The sequence below is a fragment of the Salmo trutta genome, chromosome 13, assembly GCF_901001165.1.
Source record: "Salmo trutta chromosome 13, fSalTru1.1, whole genome shotgun sequence".
NCBI classification, from domain to species: Eukaryota; Metazoa; Chordata; class Actinopteri; order Salmoniformes; family Salmonidae; genus Salmo; species Salmo trutta.
The window spans coordinates 18,701,611-18,727,365 of NC_042969.1; the positions used below are offsets into that span (position 1 = coordinate 18,701,611).

At 42.9% G+C, this 25,755-nt stretch overlaps 1 protein-coding gene across 4 annotated transcripts; it reads left to right on the forward strand.

Annotated features, from left to right (window-relative positions):
• Positions 1–1,360: 1,360 nt before the first annotated feature.
• On the forward strand, positions 1,361–25,464 carry LOC115205381 (uncharacterized). 4 transcript variants are annotated; one of them, XM_029771315.1, is made up of 7 exons: positions 1,361–1,615; positions 1,928–2,266; positions 2,624–2,878; positions 3,084–3,221; positions 17,774–18,106; positions 24,101–24,214; positions 24,347–25,464. In XM_029771315.1, exons 1-7 carry the CDS (start codon positions 1,567–1,569, stop codon positions 24,361–24,363), a joined length of 1,245 nt encoding a protein of 414 aa, XP_029627175.1. In that variant the 5' UTR covers positions 1,361–1,566; the 3' UTR covers positions 24,364–25,464. The 4 variants fall into 4 exon arrangements, with proteins under 4 accessions (XP_029627175.1, XP_029627177.1, XP_029627176.1 ...); XM_029771316.1 differs by having other exon boundaries at positions 1,362–1,615; positions 24,336–25,464; XM_029771317.1 differs by lacking the exon at positions 3,084–3,221.
• Positions 25,465–25,755: the final 291 nt, after the last annotated feature.

The following is a 25,755-nucleotide window of genomic DNA, read 5'->3' on the forward strand; positions in this document are numbered from 1 at the left end:
AGATGCCCTAACTGACTTGCCAAAACTATAGTTTGTTAACAAGAAATTTGTGGAGTGGTTGAAAAACAAGTTTTAATGATTCCAACCTAAGTGTATGTAAACTTCCGACTTCAACTGTATATCTCCCTGGCATATTACATAATTTATGCAGCAGCATACAATACATTTTTAGACTCATCTTGTTGTGCTGTGCTCACTTGAACAGGAAGGTAGCGCAGCGGTCCTTCGTGGGCAAATTTTGTCATCAAAGTCTGTCATTCTCTGGATTTATGGAGCTCCGACTGGGAAAATACGTTTTGGGAACTCGGGCCTCTTTCCAGAGCTCTGACCTGAAGATCACTGACGTCACGATTTCTGAGTTCCCAGTTTTCCTGAACTCACTGAAGTCTGAGATTTCCCAATTCTGAGTTTCCAGTTGTTTTGAACGTGGCAGAAGTCATGCTGGATTGACAGCATGGCCAATGTTGAATGTTTATACGTTTAAGCTAGGAAAAGAGACCCTTAAACCCAGACTTGGACCACACACCCACTCCACTGAATAGCTGGCTAGTGATTGCTTTGGAACGCTTGCAATTAGCCACTGATTCCTTCCAAACCACTCATTGTTGAATTGCGATGAGCGCCGATACATTTTATCTACAATTTCTCTTTATAATTTCAATGACCTTGAGCCTTCTTGGAAGGGCACTTCTAATGTAATTCTATGGCAGCACTCAAGGGGCTTGAATTTTCCATTTGTGATTTCCGGTGATCTAGTGTCCCCATGAGTGACAGAACACTGAGCCAATCATGGCGCAACCAGAGAACTTCACCAACCCCTGCGCTCCGTATTTTCCTCTTCTGCCCCACCACCACAGAAAGCTCTGAGCTAAATGATGCCTGTTTTGCATGTTATTTTGGCATTAATACGTGTTCCATATCAGTTTGCAAACAATGCAAAAAATAAAGAATCATTGACTTAATAAAGCCGCATACAAAAATGTTTTCGCTTTTCTTCAGTAAGGTAGCTCCAAAATGCAGGTGTTTTAGCCTAGCTCTTTGGAGCTGCCTTACTCAAGAAAGCAAAAAAAATGTGGGCAGCTGTCTATCGTTGTCTCTGATTGGAAGCCATACTTAGGCAGCCTGTTTTGCCCTTTGTTTTCGTGGGTAGTTGTTTTCTGTTTCGTTTGAATACCTGACAGAACTGTCGGCTGTCATTTTGTTTATTTTGTAAAGTGTTCGATTTTTTTCATTAAACTTCAAGATGAGCACTCAACACGCTGCGCCTTGGTCCCCTTTATATGACGACCGTTACAAAGTGAGACTTTGATGAGGCTCTTCCTATTTCCTCTGAGTCAGAATCTATGAATAGTGTCAAAATTACACTTCTTCTTTTGCTTGTCACAAACTGGGTGAGGTCTTCTGAGTTTCAGGAACAGCTGTCTCTCATACTTTCCTTACACTGGTTTTGTTTATGCCATAAAACATTGCCAGATTTTGGAAATTCAGCTCTGAAAAGAAAATAGAGGACTTTGACGAAGTACCGAAGTTAATTTGATAAACTGAGACCCTGCGTTGTAAAGAGACATGGAGGCTGTTTTAGGACTGTTGGTGATCTCAGCAGGAGTGTCTCATGGTAAGAAACATCTTCATATGTGTTGGTTTTCCTCTTCTTTTATGGAGAACATAATATCAGAGTCTTGTATATCACGTAACAGAAATGACAGATGATGATAGACAACATTCAGAACATGGTAGAAGACAGTTGTCTCTTTACTCATTGTCCCATGATAATGATCACTGACTTAATGATCCCTATCACGTTGATGCTGTTGGTTTGGTTATACTGTTAGTGGCTTGTATCCTCATCTGTAAAATGATACATGACTTGACATGGCTTAGAACAGTGATAGTCACTACATTGTCTATTTTTCTTCTTGATCTTCAGGCTTGGAGACTTCCTGTGATGCTAGACAGAATGTATCTCAGTGTTATGGAGCTCTGGGAGGAACTGTCTATCTCCAGCTGGTGACTGATGACATGGGATATGATGAACTCTCATTTTATAAAGACCCAACTGGTGCTAAAACAGAGATACTCAGATCGAAGAAGGGCATATGGGTAATAAGAGACAACCGCATTAAAGACAGAGTAGACTTCTTTATAAACAATGGGACATTTAGGTTAAATAACACAAGAAGTACAGATTCTGGTGAATATCTGCTAGAATACTTTAATTCAGTAGGGATATCATCATGGACCAGAGGACTACAACTGTTCATCGAAGGTAAATAACTAACTTGACAAATAATTATTACAAATGTCAACTTTGACAAGCTATTGCTCTGGCTAAACTACAAATATGTGACTACCTAATAATCAAAATAATGAGAAATGCATTTTATGTGTAACCATGGAGTCATTTTTATTTTCATAGTCTACTGTAGTTGGTACATAGAGTCATAACCACATCCATCAACATTAAATCATCTGTTGGTTATTTGAAATGCAGTCATTGTGTGTCATGAATCTGCTGCTCCTGTTGACTACAGTAGTTTCTGTGGCTTTCAAGAAGAATGGCTGGTGTTGTGTTCTAATGTGTTATGCCCTCTTACTACAGTTACATATCCTTCTTCCCCCACAGCTCCAGTGTCCAGTCCTCAGCTGTCCTCTGAGTGTCTGTCCCATGGAGAGATGAAGGTGTCCTGTTCCTCTGAGGGGGATGGTCCCCAGTACAGCTGGACTCTGGATGGACAGACACTGAGAGACACTGAGACCTCTCCTGGTGATGAGACAAACACCATCACTCTGAAGAAAGGCCTGTCAGGAAATCTCACCTGTACCATCAGAAACAACATCAGCAGTGATACTGTCAGCAGGATAATCTCACACTGTCCAGGTAATCTACTGTTTAATTTACTTTGTTAAAAAAATTATTATCAACAATATCAATGATTTATGATAATAATAATCATGATTGTTATGATCAATGATCAATTCTTATCAATAAGAATTGACCTGTTTCAAAACAGCACTATCCATTTGCCAGTATTTACATGTAATTCAGATACACATGTGATTACTGTTGTTTGGATTGCCTACAGGGCTGATATATGTTAACTGCACCTTATCCAACGGGACAAAAGTATCAGAGTGGGTGAATGCCACTGGTAATACCCTGTGTGTTGAGTCTACAACAGTGGCGACTGTGACTGAGTCCCCCATCAGTAAAACCTCCACTGGTAAGGGCCCGGGGCATGACATTTTCAATGCTGTACTCTCTGTGTCATTATGTTTAATTTAACAGACACATCATGCAAAATAATACCAAAATATGTTGATAAAGATGATGATGATTATTATTATGATTGACGTCCTCGTCATCGTCATCATCATCATCATCATGACCTCTAGGGTCATTCCACAAAATTAGTCCCTATTTGATCTTTTCTTCAATATAGACCAAGAATTCAATATCTCTAATTTTCTATATGAAAAAACAGTTGCTAACGTCCCTCTGTCACCCTCTGTGACTTCTAGGAAGATTTTAACCCACTTCATCCCAAAATGTCTCCAGGTGTTCACCATTATTGTAAAGCCTTATTTTGTTGCTTTGCCAAAGTCATTTCTGAAGATTTCTCTTTATAATATGTGATTGTTTTATTATTTTTTTTTATTTACCTTTTGTTTAACTAGGCAAGTCCGTTAAGAAAAAAATATTATTTACAATGACAGCCTACCAAAAGGCAAAAGGCCTCCTGTGGGGACGGGGGCCTGGGGTAAAAAAAAAGAAGAGAAATACAATATAAATATAGGACAAAACACACATCACAACAAGAGAGACAACACAACACTACATGAAGAGAGACCTAAGACAACAATATAGCAAGGCAGCAACCCATGACAACACAGCATGGTAGCAACACAACATAACTATTTAATAAAATGTCAAATGTAAATGTATAACAACAACATGGTAACAACACAACATGGTAGCAGCACAAAACATGGTACAAACATTATTGGGCACAGACAACAGCACAAAGGGCAAAAAGGTAGAGACAACAATACATCACACAAACCAGCAGCAACTGTCAGTAAGAGTGTCCATGATTAAGTCTTTGAATGAAGAGATTGAGATATAACTGTTCAGTTTGAGTGTTTGTTGCAGATTGTTCCAGTCGCTAGCTGCAGCGAACTGAAAATAGGAGCGACCCAGGGATGTGTGTGCATTAGGGACCTTTAACAGAATGTGACTGGCTGAACGGGTGTTGTATGGGGAGGATGTGGGCTGCAGTAGATATCACAGATAAGGGGGAGTGAGGCCTAAGAGGGTTTTATAAATAAGCATCAACCAGTGGGTCTTGAGAGATGATCAGTTTACAGAGGTGACCAGTTTACAGAGGAGTATAGAGTGCAGTGATGTGTCCTATAAGGAGCATTAGTGGCAAATCTGATGGCCGAATGGTAAAGAACATCTAGCCGCGGGAGAGATTAGTGATTCATTTTCAGGTTACACTACCTAAAAGGGACTAATTTCACGAAACGACCCTCTTGAAGTAGCAGCATCATAGCATTTGTCACATCTCAACTCAGATATGTGATTCCTTTAAATGTTTTATTGCCACAAGGGTTTATATATGTTAACTGTATGTATTGTTATTTATAGGGATCCCCATTAGCTGTTGCCAAGGCAGCAGCTAGTTTTCCTGGAGTCCAAACACATTAAGGAACAAACGATAAACAGCACGTCATATAACATTATTACACCACTACATATCTGCAATACAAAATGTATAATATTATACATTTTACAATGTATGTGTGTGTAGAGTGCACGTGCTAGCGTTTGTGTGCGTATGTGTTTGTCTGTACCTGTGTGTGTGTCTCTCACAGTACCGCTGTTCCATAAGGTGCATTTTCATTTCTTTTATCTGATTCTACTGCTTGCATCAGTTACCTGATGATGTGGAATAGAGTTCCACGTAGTCATGGCTGTACGTTGTACTGTGCGCCTACCATAGTCTGTTCTGGACTTGGGGATTGTGAAGAGACCTCTGGTGGCTTGTCTTGTGGGGTATGCATGGGTGTCCGAGCTGTGTTCTGTTATTTTAAAGAGCTTGTCAACACTTCTTACAAAAACAGGTAGTGATGAAGTCTATCTCGCCTCCACTTTGAGCCATGAGAGATTGACATGCATATTATTAATGTTAGCTCTCCATTGACATTTAAGGGCCAGACAATCCAGTGTTACTTCAAGCAGTATGCTAGTCTTGCCAATGAAGAAATCATTAAAGTAGTTGGTAATATCAGTGGGTTTTGTGATGAATGAGGCATCTGATTCAATGAATGACGGAGCTGAGTTCGCCTTTTTTGCCCAAAACTTCATTTAAGGTGTTCCAAAGGTTATTACTATCAATGTTTATGTCATATATCTTTGTTTCATAGTATAGCTTCTTCTTCTTTCTATTCAGTTTAGTCACATGATTTCTCAATTTGCCAATCGGTTGTGCTGCCAGACTTATTTGCCATTCCTTTTGCCACATCCGTCTCAACCATACCATTTTTCAATTTCTCGCCAATCCATGGGGATTTAACATTTTTTACAGTCATTTTCTTAATGGGTACATGCTTATTCATAACTGGAATAAGCAATTTCATAAATGTGTCAACTGCAGCATCTGGTTGCTCCTCATTACACCACAGAACAGCAAATATTTTTTACATCATCAACATAAGAATCATTACAAAACGTATCGAATGACCTCTTGTACGCTATAATAGGCCCAGCATTTGGAACTTTGGTTTTCCCATATGTGGCTACTATATTGTGGTCACTATAGCCAATGGACTTGGATACTGCTTTAAAACAGTTACATTAGTAAAGATGTGATACATGTTGATGATTTCATTCCTGTGCTGTTTGTAACTACCCTGGTAGGTTGACTGACAACCTGAAACAGTTTGCAGGCACTAGTTACAGTTTGAAGCTGTTTCTTGAGTGGGCAACTTGATGAAATCCAGTCAATATTGAAATCACCCAGAAAATATACCTCTTTGTTGATATCACATATATTATCAAGTCAGATGTGATATTTTGTAGCCCAGAATTTTGTAGCCCATTTTTTGTGTAATTTCATACAGCCGGGAAGAATTTTGGATATTTGAGATCCGGTAAATCACCAGCATTATGATCAGGAATTTCCCAAATCGGATCCTTTATTTGTACCCCCAAGGAAATTGAACATAGGCTGCTCCAAGACGCCGCCGGCAGAGAAGAGGTATTCGGAGTGGACTTCTAGTCCGACTCAGGAGGCTTGCAAACCATCCCCTGCTTCCGAGATCACGACTCCATTTTGCTCCTCCCTTCCTATAGGCAGAAAATCAAACAGGAAGTACCCTTGCTAAAGTCTACTCAAGCTGGTATGACCAATTGGAATCAATGCTTTTTTTTATCACGTGGACTGGGATATGTTCCGGATAGTTTCTGAGAATAACATTGACGTATACATGGACATGGGGATTGAATTCATCAGGAAGTATATAGGTGATTTTGTTCCAACTGTGACTATTATAACCTACACAAATATCATAAAATAGATCATGCAGGAGGGGTGAAGTCAGGCGCAGGAAACACATTTAATGAAACAACAGTTCAAAAGCCGAACAAACAAGGCAGGGTAAAATAAATACCCACGAAGACTAAACAGTCCTTGAACGAGTCGGGATGCAGCCCAGCAACCCTAATGCCCAAAATGCATAACGGCCTGAGGAAAAATAAATCCCCAACATACAACAACTGACACGAAACAATCCTGCACAACCCCAAACGAAAAACAGACAGACTAAATACCCCCACTAATTACTAAACACAAAACAGGTGCTACCCTAAACAGACATTACCAAAAGAAACAGAAAAGGAGATCGGTGGCAGCTAGTTGGCCGGCGATGAAGACCGCCGAGCGCCGCCTGAACGGGGAGAGGCGCCACCTTCTGTGGACGTTGTGACAGTACCCCCCCCGACGCGCGGCTTCTGCTGTGCGCCGACGCCGGCCTCGAGGACGACCTGGAGGGCGAGGCGCAGGGCGATCTGGATGGAGGCTGTGGAACTCCCGCAACATTGAAGGATCCAAGATGTCCTCCACCGGTACCCAGCACCTCTCCTCCGGACCGTACCCCTCCCAGTCCACGAGGTACTGTAGGCCCCCTACCCGATGCTTGGAGTCCAAGATGGACCGGACTGTGTACGCTGGGGCCCCCCCGATGTCCAGGGGGGGCGGAGGGACCTCCCGCACCTCAGCGTCCTGCAGTGGACCAGCTACCACCGGCCTGAGGAGAGACACATGAAACGAGGGGTTAATACGGTAATACGAAGGGAGCTGTAACCTATAACACACCTCGTTTATTCTCCTCAGGACTTTGAACGGCCCCACAAATCGCGGACCCAACTTCCGGCAGGGCAGGCGGAGGGGCAGGTTCCGGGTCAAGAGCCAGACCCTGTCCCCCGGAGTAAACACGGGGGCCTCACTGCGGCAGCAGTCAGCGCTCTCCTTGTGCCGTCCCACAGCCCGTTTAAGGAATTCATGGACGGCACTCCAGGTCTCCTTAGAGCGCTGTACCCAGTCATCCACTGCAGGAGCCTCTGTCTGGCTCTGATGCCAGGGCACCAGGACCGGCTGGTAACCCAACACCACCTGAAAGGGTGACAGGTTAGTAGAAGAGTGGCGAAGAGAGTTCTGCGCCATCTCGGCCCACAACACAAACCTCACCCACTCTCCCTTGCCGGTCCTGGCAATAGGACCGCAGAAACCTGCCCACATCCTGGTTAATTCTCTCCACCTGCCCATTACTCTCGGGGTGAAAACCCGAGGTCAAACTGGCCGAAACCCCCAGTCTCTCCATAAACGCCCTCCACACCCGGGACGTGAACTGGGGACCTCGATCAGAGATGATGTCCTCAGGCACCCCGTAGTGCCAGAAGACATGAGTAAACAGGGCCTCCGCGGTCTGTAGGGCCGTAGGAAGACCGGGCAAAGAGAGTAGACGGCAGGACTTAGAGAACCGATCCACAACGATCAGGATCGTGGTGTTCCCCTGAGACGGCGGGAGATCCGTGAGGAAATCCACCGAAAGGTGGGACCATGGTCGCTGTGGAATGGGGAGGTTTCTGTAATTTCCCTCTAGGCAGGTGTCTAGGCACCTTACACTGGGCACACACCGAACAGGAAGAGACAAAGAGCCTCACGTCCTTCACCAAAGTGGGCCACCAGTACTTCCCTCTAAGACCCCGCACTGTCCGCTCAACCCCAGGATGACCCGAGGAGGGTAGCGTGTGCGACCACCGGATCAGACGATCGCGGACACCGAGAGGGACGTACTTCTGCCCTGCGGGACACTGAGGGGGAGTGGGTTCTGACCACAATGCCTGCACGATGTCCGCATCCACCTCCCAGACCACCGGTGCCACCAGACAGGAGAATGGAAGTATGGGAGTGGGGTCGATGGACCGCTCCTCGGCGTCATGGAGGCGAGACAGTGCGTCGGCCTTGATGTTCCGGGAACCTGGGATGTACGAGATAGTGAACTGAAATCTCGTCAAAAACATAGCACACCTGGCTTGGCGTGGGTTCAGTCTCCTCACTGCCCGGATGTACTCCAGATTACGGTGATCAGTCCAGATGAGAAAAGGGTGTAGCGTCCCTTCTAGCCAATGTCTCCACACCTTCAGGGCCCTGACCACGGCTAGCAACTCCCTGTCCCCCACATCATAGTTACGCTCCGCCGGACTCAGCTTCTTAGAAAAGAATGCACAGGGACAAAGCTTTGGGGGGGCGCGCCCGAACGCTGCGACAGCACAGCTCCAACCCCTGCCTCGGACACGTCCACCTCCACTATGAATGGCAAAGAGGGGTCCGGATGAGCTAGCACTGGGGCGTCGGTAGACAGGGTCTTAAGCCGACAAAAGGCTCTGTCCGCCTCCACCAACCACTGCAGCCGCACCGGGCCCCCCTTCATCAGTGAGGTAATGGGAGCCGCCACCTGCCCAAAGCCCCGGATAAACCTCCGGTAGTAATTAGCAAACCATAAGAACCGCTGCACCTCCTTAAAGAATGCTCCAGCCATCTTCCAATCCTTTGTGGACGAGATTCTCTGGGACCTGCTCGGTCGGGGTTTTGGTGGTGTACATCGATGACATTCTGATCTACTCCGCCACACGCTCCGCGCATGTGTCTCTGGTGCGTAAAGTGCTTGGCGACTGTTGGACCATGACTTGTACATCAAGGCCGAGAAGTGTGAGTTCTCCAAACGAGCCGTTTCTTTTCTGGGGTATCGCATTTCCACATCCGGGGTGGTGATGGAATGTGACCGCATTTTGGCCGTGCGTAATTGGCCGACTCTGACCCCGGTTAACCTCTCTGGGCCAGTGGGACGTTTGCGTCCCACCCTAGTCAACAGCCAGTGGAATTGCGTGGCGCGAAATACAAATACCTAAAAAATGCTATAACTTCAATTTCTCAAACATATGACTATTTTACACCATTTTAAAGATAAGACTCTCGTTAACTTCTTACATCTACACGTTCCGCTAGCGGAACGTCTGCTCCAATATCCAATGATGGGCGGGGCGCGAAATTCAAACTCCTCTAAATCCGAAAACTTACACTTTTCAAACATATGACTATGTTACAGCTATTTAAAGACAAGACTCTCCTTTATCTAACCAAACTGTCCGATTTCAAAAAGGCTTTACAGCGAAAGCAAAACATTAGATTATGTCAGCAGAGTACCCAGCCAGGAATAATCACACAGCCATTTTTCAAGCTAGCATATCATGTCACATAAACCCAAACCATATCTAAATGCAGCACTAACCTTTGATGATCTTCATCAGATGACACACCTAGGACATTGTGTTATACAATACATGCATGTCTGTTCAATCAAGTTCATATTTATATCAAAAACCAGCTTTTTACATTAGCACGTGACGTTCAGAACTAGCATTCCCACCGAACACTTCCGGTGATTTTACTAAATTACTCACGATAAACGTTCACAAAAAGCATAACAATTATTTTAAGAATTATAGATACAGAACTCCTCTATGCACTCGATATGTCCGATTTTAAAATAGCTTTTCGGATGAAGCACATTTTGCAATAATGTAAGTACATAGCCCGGCGTTACAGGGCTAGCTATTTAGACACCCACCCAGTGTAGCCTTCACCAAAATCACATTTCCTATAAGAAAAATGTTCTTACCTTGCTTGTTCTTCATCAGAATACACTGCCAGGACTTCTACTTCAATAACAAATGTAGGTTTGGTCCCAAATAATCCATCGTTATATCCAAACAGCGACGTTTTGTTCGTGCGTTCTAGACACTATCCCAACGCTAAATCTCGGCCACGAGCATGACGCAAAATATGACAAAAAATTTCGAAATATTCCATTACCGTACTTCGAAGCATGTCAACCGCTGTTTAAAACCAATATTTATGCAATTTATCTCGTAGAGAAGCGATAATATTCCGACCGGGAATCTGCCTGTCTGTAAACTGAGGAAAAAACCAAAAGCCGGGGGCGGGGCGTGTCACGCGCCTAAGGCTTAGTCCATTGACTGACCACTCAGCATTTGCTCTCGTGTGCTTCAGCCAGGGCTTTGAATGACATCATTCCTGTTTTTCCCGGGCTGTGAGACTCCATTGTTGACGTGAGAAGTGTCACGTAAGAGCAGAGATCCTTTGTAAACGACAGAGATAATAAAGAAGGGCAAGAAATGTTCAGACAGGGTACTTCCTGAACAGAAGCATCTCAGGTTTTTGCCTGCCATAGGAGTTCTGTTATACTCACAGACACCATTCAAACAGTTTCAGAAACTTTGGAGTGTTTTCTCTCCAAAGCTAATAATTATATGCATATTCCAGTTTCTGGGCAGGACTAATAATCAGATTAAATCGGGTACGTTTTTTATCCAGCCGTGAAATTACTGCCCCCTAGATGTAACAGGTTAACCTGTTTGGGATAGGGGGCAGTATTTTCACGGCCGGATAAAAAACGTACCCAATTGAATCTGGTTACTACTCATTTCGTGACAAAAGAACTGGCGGCGGGTCATCCCTGGCCGAATCTGGACCCTCCCAGACGGCATTGGCCCATTCCAGGGCTCTACCCATGAGACAAGAGATGAGGGCACTCACACTCTCCTCTCCTGAGGGAGTGGGGCGAACGGTCACTAGGTACAGCTCCAGCTGGAGCAGGAACCCCTTAAACCCAGCGGCCGTCCCATCGAACTCCCTTGGGAGCTCGAGCTTAATCCCACTCTGGCTGGACTCCGTCGGCGCTGGTTGGGGCGCAGGGTGTTGGACAGCAGCTGCTGTGGGTGGGGGAGCACTTCTCTCCCAGCTCTCTAGACATGCCAACACCTGATCCATTGCCGTACCCAGGCGATGGAGGATGTTGGCTTGCTGGATGAACCATTCCTCCATCGACATGGCTGGCGCTTCTTCTCCTGCTGACTCCATGAAAAATGGTGCGGGATTCTGTCATAAAATAGATCATGCAGGAGGGGTGAAGTCAGGCGCAGAAGAGTCAGGTACGTGGAAACATGTTTAATGAAACAACAGTCCAAAAGCAGAACAAACAAGGCGGGGTAAAACAAATACCCACGAAGACTAAACAGTCCTGGAACGAGTCGGGACGCAGCCCAGCAACCCTAATGCCCAAAATGCGTAACGGCCTGAGGAAAAATAAATCCCCAACATACCAAAAGAAACAGAAAAGGAGATCGGTGGCAGCTAGTAGGCCGGCGACGACAACCGCCGAGCACCACCCGAACGGGGAGAGGTGCCACCTTCTGTGGACATTGTGACAACAAACAAGAAACCTTGGATAGATGGCAGCATCCTTTCAAAACTGAAATCCCGAACCACTGCATTTAACCATTTCAAGGTGACTGGGAATATGGTTGTATACAAACAGCATAGTTATTCCCTCCGTAAAGCAATCAAACGGGCAAAACGTCAGTACAGGGGATGCCGGCATCCCTTGCAGCGTCCTCAGAGCATGCGCAGACCAGCTGGCTGGAGTATTTACCGACATATTTAATCTTTCCCTATCCCAGTCTGCTGTCCCCACTTGCTTCAAGATGTCCACCATTGTTCCTGTACACAAGAAAGTAAACGTAACTGAACTAAATGACTATCACCCCTTAGCACTCACTTCTGTCATCATGAAGTGCGTAGAATGGCTAGTTAGGATCATATCACCTCTACCTTACCTGACACCCTAGACCCACTTCAATTTGCATACTGCCCCAATAGATCCACAGACGATGCAATCGCCATCGCACTGCACACTGCCCTATCCCGTGGACTTCAGGAAACAGCAGTGGGTTGCACACCCCTATCCACATCGACGGGACTGCAATGGAGAAGGTGAAAGGCTTCAAGTTCCTCGGCATACACATCACTGACAATCTGAAATGGTCCACCCACACAGACAATGTGGTGAAGAAGGCGCAACAGTAAAAAACAGGTGCACCAAGAGAGAGACTGAAAAACAGCTTCTATCTCAAGGCCATCAGACTGTTAAATAGCCATCACTAGCCGACTACCACCCCGTTGCTCAACTGGATATATTTTTATATACTGTATTCTATTCTATTGTATTTTAGTCAATGCCACTCTGACATTGCTCGTCCTAATATTTATATATTTCTTAATTCCATTCTTTTACTTTTAGATATGTGTGTATTGTTAGATACTACTACACTGTTGGCAATAGGAACACAAGCATTTCGCTAAACCAGCAATAACATCTGCTAAATATGTGTATATGGCTAATAAAATGTTATTTGATTTCACACATATTATCCAGATAGTGACTGTTAGGACTTGGTGGTCAGTAGCAGCTTCCCACAAGAATGGAAGTTAGGTTAGGCAGATGAACCTGTAGCCATATTTCTTCCACAGTATTTAATATGAGAGTCTCTAAGCTTTAAAGGAATGTGGTTCTGAATATAGACTGCAACACCGCCCCATTGGTATTTCTGTCTATTCTGTAAATGTTATAACAATGTATTGCTTCCACTGTATTATCAAAGAATTATCTAAATGAGTTTCAGAATATGAATGTCATCTGTTACTAGCAAGTTTTTGATTTCATGAACCTTGTTTCTTAGGCTACATACAGTGCATTCGGAAAGTATTCCAACCCCATAACTTTTTCCACATATTGTTACGTTACAGCCTTATTCTAAAATGGATAGGATTGTTTTTTCCCCCTCATAAATCTACACACAGTACCCCATAATGACAAAGCAAAAACAGGTATTTATTACATTTACATTCAGACCCTTTACTCAGTACTTTGTTGAAGCACCCTTGGCAGCAATTACAGCGTCAATTCTTCTGTGTTTTTGAAAATACATTTTCCTGCGTATTCGAATGTGACTTAAGTCCTTCATAAACACAAACACATTTTTTTTGCGATAGCAAAAATGTAGAGTTCAAAAGGTACTTGCACTCAAAACCATGAAAAGGATTAACCCATGAACGACGACATGAATAACATACAGCGGGCGGGTTTTAAGCTTTTTCGACAGGACAGAACAGCGGCCTCTGGTAAGACAAGGGGTGGCAGTCTATGTAAATTTGTAAACAATAGCTGGTGCACGAAATCTAAGGAAGTCTCGATGTCTTGCTCGCCTGAGGTAGAGCATCTCATCATAAGCTGTAGACCACACTATTTACCGAGAGTTTTCATCTGTATATTTCGTAGCTGTCAAAATACCACTGGCATTTTGGCACTAAAACCGCACTCAATGAGCTGTATACAGCCATAAGCAAACAGGAAAACTCTCCTCCAGAGGCGGCTTACTTAGTGGTGTGGCGGATGAATCAGAATTAGTTGGGTAACATAGATAATTAAGATGTTTATTAGCATAATATGCTTATGTGAGATACTTGTCATTAGAATGTATCCTTTGGACTCTGGTGTCTTTTAGTTGCACTTTTCCCTTAGCTGGGGCTCAGTCACTTGGGGCCCAGAGAGGGGAAAGGTCAGACTTGTCGTTGACATATCTCTGTTGCTATGCAGAATATCAGACAGGGAGGAGGACAAAATGGAACATTGTCTTCATATGTGAATGTGTCTTTACCTATTCTTAAACCATGTGAAGAGATGGCGTGATTAATGGGGAACCAATTATTTGTCTCCACAATGTCTGTGTGCAAGTCACTCCCCTCAGTGAGCTTGTCCAGGAGTGGGATCAAGAGGGGGTTTACTTGCGTTGGGAGTATCTAGAGTTGACAATTGATATATGCCATTGGATGAGATGGTGTTTTTGTACTATGAAGTACCAGAAACGAGATTAGAACCTCGTCATTAGGGACCAAACTGAACGATAATTTATAGCGAATGTTATCTGGTTAAAGATGTAGTTTACATATAACTCTGACTGGTGTGTTAAGTTTGTAACTCTCCTCATTTTGTAATGCAGAAATTAGCTACCACAGTGGCCGGGGGCTTTAACTTGTTATGGATAGGGGGCAGTATTTTCACGGCCGGATAAAAAAACGTGAAAAAAACAGACCTCTACATGCTTTGTAAGTAGGAAAACCTGCAAAATCGCCAGTGTATCAAATACTTGTTCTCCCCACTGAATATATGTTACAGTGTTTCTCTGACACCAACTCAGTCAGTTCTCAAGTACTAGTTTAACTTAATTCACTCCTCCAAGGAGGAACAACCATCTCTGGTGCAAGAAAGGTTGAGAAACACTGTTACACCACACTGGTCACGTGTTCACTCCGTGGTGGAAAAAGTACCAAATTGTCACACTTGAGTAAATGTAAAATACCTTAATAGAAAATGACTCAAATAAAAGTGAAAGTCATCCAGTAAAATACTACTCGAGTAAAAGTCAAATCATTTGGCTTTAAATATACTTAAATATACTGACGTGAAAGTAAATGTCATTGCAAAAATATACTGAAGTATCAAAAGTATAAATCATTTCTCTTCCTTATATTAAGCAAACCAGACAGCACCATTTTCTTTTCTTTCATTTTTTAAGATAGCCAGGGGCACACTCCAACACTCAGATATAACTTCCAAATGAAGCATGTGTGTTTAGTGAGTCTGCCAGATCAGAGGCAGTATGGATGACCAGGGATGTTATCTTGTTAAATGTGTGAATTGGACCATTTTCCTGTCCAGCTAAGCATTCAAAATGTAATGAGTACATTTGGGGAAAAGTATGGAGTAAAAAGTAAATTATTTTCTTGTTGTCAAAAATATAAGTAGTAAAGTACAGATACCCCAAAACATTACACCACTGTGTTGACTGTGAGCATTCTAATTTTATATAACTAGGCAAGTCGGTTAAGAACAAATTCTTATTTACAATGACGGCCTAGGAACAGTGGGTTAACTGCCTTGTTCAGGGGCAGAACGATTTGGGGAATCGATCTAGCAACCTTTCGGTTACTGACCCAATGCTCTAACCACTAGGCCACCTGCAGCCCTGATGTGGAAATACATTTATTCCATTAAAAATCAAGTTGTGTTTTAATAGACCTTTAGTTTGTGAACTGAATTAACAATGAGGGCCACAGAAAATGTTGCGGCAGGTCAGATATGTTCCCCTGGATGCTATTGTTAAAGATGGGATGATGCCTCTATATGCTAGCCTGGTTCCATTCTTTATATGCTCTGTAGTCACCTCTATCATTGTACTGCTATCATTGTGGGGCCAACGACCTTTCAGTTACTGGGCCAACGCTCCGACCTCAAGGCTACCTGGTGTCAGAGAAGGCTACTTTGTTTTTCTATGTTGTTATGTTCTAGTTTCTGTTTTTCTATGTTATTTGGGGGGGATGATCTCCAATTAGAGGTCATCGTTGTCTCTAATTGGGGATCATATTTAAGTAGTTGTTTTTCCCACCTGTGTTTTGTGGGAGATTATTTTGAGTTAGTGTATGTTGCACGGTTTGTTGTTTTTTGTTTATTAGTTTATTGTATGTCTTGCATAGTTTCACAGTTAAATAAAAATGTGGAACGATACACACGGTGCGCATTGGTCTCATTCATACGACGACCGTGACACTGTGTGGCGTAACATTGTTTCTCAACCTTCCTTGCACAAGTTAAACTAGCACTTGAGACCGAGTTAGTGTCAGAGAAACACTAACAGACACAGCTTTATAAAGGGCATAGTCTTTACTAAATAACTTACAGTGTAGATTGACATGGACCTACCACAGGGCTCGGTCTGTGGTACAGAAATACAAAGTTGTCACAGACCAAATGTAGTGTGACAATTTCTTCTGTATCACATTTCCTCTTTCAGCCCTCATTCAAATCTATTCTCAAGATATCTTGTACACTTGTGTGTGTGCTGTATCTTACTTCTTTGTATCTTATTTAATGCCTTATTGTATATAACATTTTCATGCATTGGTCTTTGAAAGGAAGAAGTGAGATCAAGACTGTGTTCAAACACTTCCTTTTTCATCCCTGAAGTGACACAATCTATCGCGTGTTTTGCTCAAACATCCTAGTCACACGGTGTGGCAGGTTTAGAATCTGAATTTGAGATTTGTATAGTGAATCTACAGTTGCCAACACATATCAGTGGTTGGCCATTGTGAAGACAACATGCTTGTGGTGTTTGGACTCCTGGTGATGTTAACTGGACTCTCTAATGGTAAGAGGCTACAGTTGGTTGCCTCTGGAGGTCATGCACTGTCATCGTCGTGGGTGTAGGTGGCAGGGAAGTCAGACGCAGGAGAAACCAACTTATTCACTGGAGTTGTTTAATAAATAATAAACAAATAAACAAACTCCAAAACTAACGTACATAAAAATAACATGGGTAAAAATACCCGACCAATACATAATACACGACAAAAATAACAAAACAAACAATCTCAGACAAGAACATGAGAGGAAACAGAGGGTTAAATACACAACATGTAATGAATGGGATTGGAACCAGGTGTGTAGGAAAACAAGACAAAACAAATGAAAAATGGATCAGTGATGGCTAGAAGACCGGTGACATCGAGCACCACCCGAACAAGGCGGGGCTTCAACTTTGGCAGAAGTCGTGACATGCACGTTCTAACAATAAGGCAGTGTTATAAAGGGTAACTGAATAATTACAGCAGAGTTCAACCCTGTGTTATTATGAGGAGAAAAGATACAGACACAATTCAATGTAATAGGCCTATCGCAGAGCATATCATGTTTGATAGCTTTAATACTTCACAAGCAATCTTAAATTATTTACTTGTCAAATTAGATATTTTTTTACCCCTTATTTTTCCATGTAAGTTGACTGAGAACACGTTCTCATTTACAGCAACGACCTGGAGAATAGTTACAGGAGAGAGTAGGGGGGATGATTAGGTGGCCAGATTGGGAATTTAGCCAGGACACCGGGATTAGCACCCCTACTCTTACGGTAAGGGCCATGGGATCTTTAGTGAACACAGAGAGTCAGGACACTCATTTAGTGTCCCATCCGAAAGACTGCTCCCTACACAGGGCAATGTCCCCAATCACTGCCCTGGTGCACTGGGATATGAATATACAAAATTAGACTAGAGGACAAGGTGTATCCTACTGACACTCTAACACCATTTCCAGCAGCATCTGGTGTCTCATCCAGGCACCAACCCTGCTTAGCTTTAGAGGCCAGCAGAGAGATGCAGGGTGATATGCTGCTTGGCAATTCATAATAACAGTAATCACTATCAACAAATGTCATTTTCCCTCCTTTCCTCAGGTATGGAGGAGAAATCCTGTGATGCTAGAGAGCACATGTCATGTCACGGAGCTCTGGGAGAAACTGTCTATCTTCAGCTGATGAATAATGCCACAGGGTCTGAACTCGTATTCAAAAAGGACCCCACTGGTGCAAATATAAGGATATTCAGCATGAAAAACAACAGAGTGAGATTCCATGACCCCATTAAACCTAGATCAGAGTTCTTTATCAACAACGGGACATTTAGGATATCTAACACAGAAAAGACTGATTCTGGTGAATATGTCTTAGAAATCTATGATTCACATGGAGCACGTTTGAGCACCGGAGGAGTACAACTTATAATTGGAGGTAAGGAGCTAACCATCTTTAAAAACTATAGCTAAATGACTATTTTTCTATTTAACCTTTATTTAACTTGGCAAGTCAGTCGAGAACAAATTCTTATTTACAATGACAGCCTAGTGAGTTAACTGCCTTGTTCAGTGGCAGAACGACAGATGTTTACCTTGTCAGCTCGGGGATTCGATCTAGCAACCTTTCATTTACTGTACCAATGCTCTAACCACTAGGCTACCTGCCACCCCAAAATATATAGGGATTCTTCAAAGTTGGGACAATCCTTGTCTGCCAGGGTAACAAAAAAATATATAGTTTTCATTATTTGAGCCAAAAAAATACATTTAGGGGAATTTTACAAGGTCAATTATTTTTATATTATTCATTTCCATGTGGGCTCTGTGCCAGGAAATGCCCTTGTCTAGAGCAAAGGATCACAATTTTAAAAAAGTGTTTACAATTCTAAAAACGGTCAAAAATGTATAATAACTGTTATCAAAGGAGCTCATGTAGTTTCCTGCAGTTGCCCTTTCTGACTTTAAAGAATTTTTCTCTCAAAACTGTGATTCCTAAAAAAAATGTGTCCAGAGTACCATGACAATGCCTTCTTCATCTCCTGATTAACTGTAGTGTAACAAGACATGGTCCTGAAAGTCCACTACTTTTGAAAGATTTAACCCTAGGATGCATAGTAAACATGGCGCCCCAAGAATGCATATGCTGGGTCAAAATTACCTGATAATGTAATATCTGTGTTTTATTTATATGGGTCTAAAATATTATCCATTTTGTGGAACATAATTATTTTGATTGATGATTTGGACCTTTCAATAATTATTTTATTGTTTGAAATGTTTTTTGTCGCTCTTCAACAGTATGATACTCATTACAATGATAACATATGAAAATTCATAACAGCAATTGAAAATATTAGCATCATTTTCTTACAATCAATCTTACAATCAAAGTTTCACATTCAAACTTTTAGTGTGAAGAACAAAATAAAACCACCTTAAGCATGTTTTATAATATTTCAAAATATTTATTGGAAAATCCAAAGTTCATCATCAATATAAACGACAACACCAACAATTGTGAATTTAGAATACATGAACACTAAAAGGAACAAAGTGTGCGTCTGTGTGATGCTTAGTCATGCTGTCTTGGTCCATGCATTTGTTACCAACAACAAGCATGTGTCTGTGCTCTTTGCAGACGGGTGTGTTGCACTGAGAACACCAGCAGCTGACTTTACTATCCTTTGCTCTTGGCCAGAGCTGGCACCTCTTCCTCTTCTGGCCCTGGCTGCTCTGAGTGGTGGTGGCTCTCTTTCATCACCCCACAGCTTTCTGTTGCCTCAGTTCCTCTGTGGAGATGGGAGAACCTTCCAGAAAGACAACCATCTCTGCAGCACTCCAACAATCAGGCCTTTATGGTAGAGTGGCCAGCCTTAAGCCCTTCCTCAGTAAAAGCCACATGACAGCCCGCTTGGAGTTTGCCAAAAGGCACCTAAAGGACTCAGACCATGATAAACAAGATTCTCTGGTCTGATGAAACCAAGATTGAAGTCTTTGGACGGAATGCCAAGCGTCACGTCTGGAGGAAAGCTGCTCATCCACAGTTGCGTCACTGGGGATGAACCTTCCTCTACAGTTTGCTAGGAAAAGGTCCCACACATACCGGAAGGCTGCCAGGTGGTCCGTTGCTTCTCAACACTCTGGTCCACTTGTCATCAAGCCTCAGGTAGCGACGGATATCCTCATATCTTCAGACCGACATGGTGGCCTTATACATTGGATTCTGCAGTGGATCCAAAAATAGCTCCCGTGTGGAGACATCCCACCTTTTCTCCATGTTGTCGATGAGGGTTAAACCAGTAAAGGCCTTTTGTTACTCTTTGTTGACCTCTCTCCACTCTGCCCCTTTTGCTGTCGCAATTCTCAGGCACAAGGCAGCTCATCAGGATGTTATGGCTTCTGGTCCTGCCTTTAGTGGGGGGGGGGGGGGGGGGGATGTTCACTACAGTAAGACCCCTTTTTACTAGCAGGTGCATCCACAAATCCAACTTCACCCACAACTCCAACTTCACCTGTCCATAAGACTCACATCAGCCTCCGAGTTGATGAGTACCTGGGGAGACTTGGACTGGTCGCCCGACAGCTGGCATGGAGAGAGGGGCGAGTAAGGGGAGAAGAACAATTATCTTTAAGACCCACCAGTGTACTCACTCCAACAAATTAGCTTGGTCTCTTGAAGGGACAGGTAGACACAAAATGACCGGCAGTACCACAATACAGACAACTCTGGATATCAAGTCTGCGTACGTGTTTGGCAGGAGACAGCCTAGCCCTGCCGAGCTGCATCGGCTCGGTAAGAGGTGAATCGGAAGTCTTCGGAGGCTCTTATAGGAACTTGGGTAAGCTCGGATCCTCTCGGGGACGTAAACGCTGGGAACTTTCAGAGTTCCTCAGATGCAAGGTGGGATCCTTGAGTGAGTGATTGGGACCGCAATCAGACCTCTTCTCCCTCCTACGTTCCCGTAGCCGACAATCGATCCGGATGGTTAAAGCGATGAGTGAGTCGAGATCCGGCGGTAACTCCCAGGCTGTAAGCTCATCCTTTACTTCATCCGATAATCCATGCAGGAATGTGTCGAAGAGCACTTCTGGATTCCAGGCACCCTCCACTGCTAGCGTGCGGAAATCCACAGCATAGTCTGCTACACTGAGGGAGTCCTGCCGAAGCTGGAGTAACAGCCTCTTTCCCGGACACCGAAAACTCTAAAACTTTTTTCACCTCCTCCACGAATTCCTCCAGACTGAAGCAAATGGTCGACTGTTGTTCCCTAACAGCCATAGCCCAGGCGAGGGCCCTCCTGGACATCAGTGTGATGAGGTACGCTACCTTAGAGCGGTCCGAAGGAAAGGAGGAAGACTGCAGCTACATGACGAGGGAACACTGAGTGAGAAACGGCCAACAGGTGCCCGATTCTCCATCAAAGCGCTCCGGGGGAGGTAAGCGGGGTTCCCGGGAAACCGGAGTGAGGGCGCTGCTACCCGCCGGGTTACTGAGGTGCTGAATGGTTACCATCGTGGTAGGCTGCCTAGTAGGCAACCCACGGACTTGCATTTTTCCAGTCCCGCAAAAAACACAGCAAACCCTCACTTTGTCACTCAGAAACTTATTCCAGTGTCTGCCTGCCTGCCAGTTGAAAATCTTTGCCAGTGTGTGTGTATAGGCTACCTGCCCTTCACCCTCCCTCTGAAGCACAGTCTACTCTAACTACTGACGTTACAAGCCTCATTCAGAAATTAGGGTGAGGAATATTTAATTAGAGAAGAATGGATTCACTTTTTCAATGCTAGTTAAGGATATGATTGTTATCACGTTTCATATTGGATTTATTAACTACAATTAAGGTAAGATGTATTTTTATTTTAATTCTGGTGCCGCTCTGCACACACAAGCTTGTTAGCTAGCTAACTTAGCAAGCTCTGGTCTAGATCTCAAACTCTAGGTGGCATTATGTGTACCTTAATGGAACTGAGAGTTATAATCAAGGGCTAGCTTTAGTCCAATGTTAGTTAAGCCAACTCTCTAAGTTAAAAGATATTCAAAGTTCCTTCATAGAAGCCACTCCTCCAAAGGTATACTTCTGAGGGCCCAGTTCAGATAATGCATGTCATAACAATAAGATGCCCAGCGCTTCATTCCCAGTGCTCTCATCACCAATGAAATTTCAGTCGCATCTCGCACTCTACACAACACTTGTCTGTCCAATGAATGTGCATGGCTTGCCCGCACCATAGCAAGCTGCTCTATCCATTGGTGAAGTAATTTAATGTTGAGCTAAATGTAAAAAAAAAAATCAATTTCAGAGGTTTATAAAGGAACAGAAAGGAACAATATAATCCGTTACTGTTTTTAGGTTCGAACCGGTTCAGAACTTAATTGTTTGGGTCGGAACAGCTGAACGGAATGAAAAAAATAATGGTACTGTTCAGAATGAAACAATTGGAAAATAATTTACTTTCCAACCCCTGCTGGAGTGGAACTTGTTCATCTTTCAATCGTCCACATGGGTATATGATCGTAAAAAACAATGACTAGAAGGGAGAGGTGGGACTTGTAGTGGCTTGTATTCATGGATGCCAAGGTAAGTCAGTCTTCCCCCAAAAAATGACCAAGAAAAAAACTAATAATTACTATTTCGTCTCTCTGTGTTTCAACATTTTCCTTAAATTTGCAAGAGGCTAATAGTATCTCACCAGAGTAAGCATCCACGCAAGGGTAACAGCACCCCTCTGTCTCTGTATGTGTTGGCTATCTATCCGATGCTGTCTGGTTAAAAAGAGTGTGACATTGTTGCCGCTTGTAGCATTGAATGCAAGGGAAGCCAGCGAGTATTTGGCCTCCCTTAGTAAAAAAAAAAGTACAAAATATTAGCCATTCAGCTTTGAGCTAATCTGAAGTTGCTCAACTCTGAATGGTCCTGGCGCAACCACAAAACATTTAAAGGGAAGCCAGTTTGGATTTGGCTTCACTCCTATCACATTGCATCGAGAGTAGAAACAACTTGAATTGTTGCATTTCGTTGTGTTGTTGTCCTCCGTTGGCTAGCTAGCTAGTTAAAATGGTCTCTTTCCTAAATTAGCCATTAATTGAGATAGGGATTTGGACCTGTGGTTTTTCTTAGTTCTCCGTACTGGCCAATGATTATAACGGCAATTCTGATACAACCATAAATTGTCCCTGGCCTGAGAGGATGGAAGTTCAGTATGTAGCTAGATGTAGAAGGCTAATGTTAAGTAGATAATGTTGCCCATGCAAGCAAGCATTTTAGTAAGGTAGCCTAGGACAACAAAAAATAAAAGCGTGTACTGTATGACAAAGATAAACTGTTTCGTTAACATGAAAGAGAGGAGGATGGATGGCATTGCCATTTCTCTGCAAGTAGGGTGAGTCAACATGTTTTTTCTACTTGCACACACACAAACACACACATATAGAAATCAGAACCATGGACAGCCACATCATATTTAGCTTAGGTTAATCGGACTAAATTGTGTTTGGTATCTTTTAGTTGTCACTGTGTTAGACTAAGCATAGGTGATTTGATGATGTTGAAATGGTGCTGGAAAATTGGAGGCTGCTCTTGTTTTCTTTGCGACTTGCGTTAACTCTCTGGTTTTAAATCAATAGTTGTTTAGTAGTCCGAAAATGTCGGAAACTTGCTTGACCATGCTGTATTCTTTGTGGATTTCACCAGACAGCTGTTGCTGTCCGGTTTTGTGATGAAACAAATGTGTTGTTGAATTTGTTCTGCCACTGTGTCTTCTTATACAGTATATCATGGTAGCAAGGCATATGAAATAACAGCTTATAGAGCAAACACCAATTATCACAACACATAGATTGTAATATGGCTTTTTTTCTGGCTTGGCTTCCCTAGTGATTTTACCCACGCCCCGCTACTGGGGACTTGCAGCGCGTCAAGTGTCTAAAATAGAAACAAGTTAGAACCAAGTTCTGTGTTAGCTTCTGGCTATGCAGACGCCCGTTGACGTGCACGAGCGGATAAAACAGTTTGATAACATGTACTGTATGTTTGTTTTTCAGTGCTCGTGCCCTCAACACGTGGGCGGTGTAGTCAGCATGTTGGTCACACGCGATATCTCAGACAGCACTGTCCCGATTTTTATGAAACTTGGGTGTAAAATGTGTCTTCCCATAGAGATCCAGCATTTACAAATATATACCAATTGGCCCAAGGTGGGAGCTATAGTATTGAAATGAAATTTGTGATTCACACCTGGAGAGGAGGAGGTGAAGTGAGAGGGATAACTGGACCCAAAATCTTTTTCTCCAGCAGGTGGCGTTTTTTCTTTGGTGCATTACATGGAGTACAGGGTGTGGATTAGCTAAGAGACTGAATAATTCCTGGGGGATGACATGTTTACTGTTCCCCTCTTAATTTATGTGTTATTCTGTCTCTCTTTTCCACAGGATCTGGGTTCAATGTGTTTGTTTATTTCCAACTCGCTGAAGTCTTCATTCTGATGGCAATCTGTCTGGGATCATACTGTTTCTACAAGAAGAAAACCTGTCCTCAAGAACAAGGTCAGTAATCATGCACTGTACCTTTCAATTAAGGTCTAGCTTTGTTTTAAATGTTTCTCATTTTATTCTGCTTAATTCTCTCTCTCTCTCTCTCTCTCTCTCTCTCTCTCTCTCTCTCTAGATGATGGTCAGTAAGCAGAGGAATATGAAGACTCTCAGGTGGATCATGGTGGGACTCAGAGGAGGGTGTTGATGTCCTAAGAGTTGCTATGGGGATCAACCAGGCTTTGAGATTACTTTATGAAATAATGACTAACGATGATATAATACTGCTTATCACTCTTTTAATCTTGAAACTCAAAGCACAGTAATGTATTTAAACCAAAAAAATGCCATTCTATTCTTTTGACTTTTATTTTCTTATTTTAATTATGTTCCTTCAGACCTGCCCTTAACAACATGAATAGTGAATGATCTATGTGATGATGTTTATTTGATGGATTTTAAATCTTGAATTGTAGTGATTTAGTGCTTTTTATTTTGTTCATACTGTTAAATAAACTAATGAAAAAGTTGTTTTTGAAAATAAATTTTATTTCATATTCTAATGCTACCTTCTTAAACACAAACAAATGATTATTTTACCAATATCATACATGACATGTATTTATTAGACTGTTAGAATGTTGACATCTGAAAGACTCCTCATTGGCTTGAAGGGGGTCCCTCTAGGCTTTTCTAGTGTTAAGTATATTTAAAATGTTAAAGGAGTGTAGATTACAGTGTATTGATTGCATGGCAGGGTTTCGTTTTTTATTGCTTGTGATATACAGTAACAGAAATGTATGAGAGTTGAAAGTCTTTTTAAATAGGGAACTGTAACAGACTTTCATTCCTTCTGTAACTTTATCAAATCAAACTTTATTTGTCACATGCGCCAATGTCACAGGTTCCAACGAGTGGCGCCCCTCGGTCGGGCGGCGGTCGTCGTCGCCGGCGTATTAGCTGCCACCGATCGTTGTTTCTGTGTCGTTTAGTTTTGTCTGTCTGTTCCGCACCTGTTTTGTGTATGTCATTAGTGGGGACTTATTTAATGTGTGTTTTCAGTTGGGATTTTGTGCGGGATTGTTTATTGTCCACGTTGTGTTAGCGTCAATTATACGGGAAGGATTTACCGGGCTGCGCTCCTTGCCTTTGAATTATATTTTGTGTTTTATGGGAAGGTGTTTCTCCCAGGCGCACTTTGTATAGCGCCCTGTGCTTTTCGGCGTTTGTGTGTGTCCGTTTTTATTAAAAGACACTCACCTCCAGCACCTCTGTCTCCTGCATTTGATTCCGCCTATCCGCCAGTCCAAATCAGACGTGACAGCCAAATACAACAAGTGTAGACCTAACCGTGAAATGCTTACTTTACAAGCCCTTAACCAACAGCGCAGTTCAAGAAGAGTTAAGAAAATATTTACCAAATAAACACAAGTAAAAAATTATAAAAAGTAACACAATAAAATAACAATAACAAAGCTATATACAAGAGGTACCGGTACCGAGTCAGTGTGCGGGGGTACAGGTTCGTTGAGGTAATTTGTACATGTAGGTAGGGG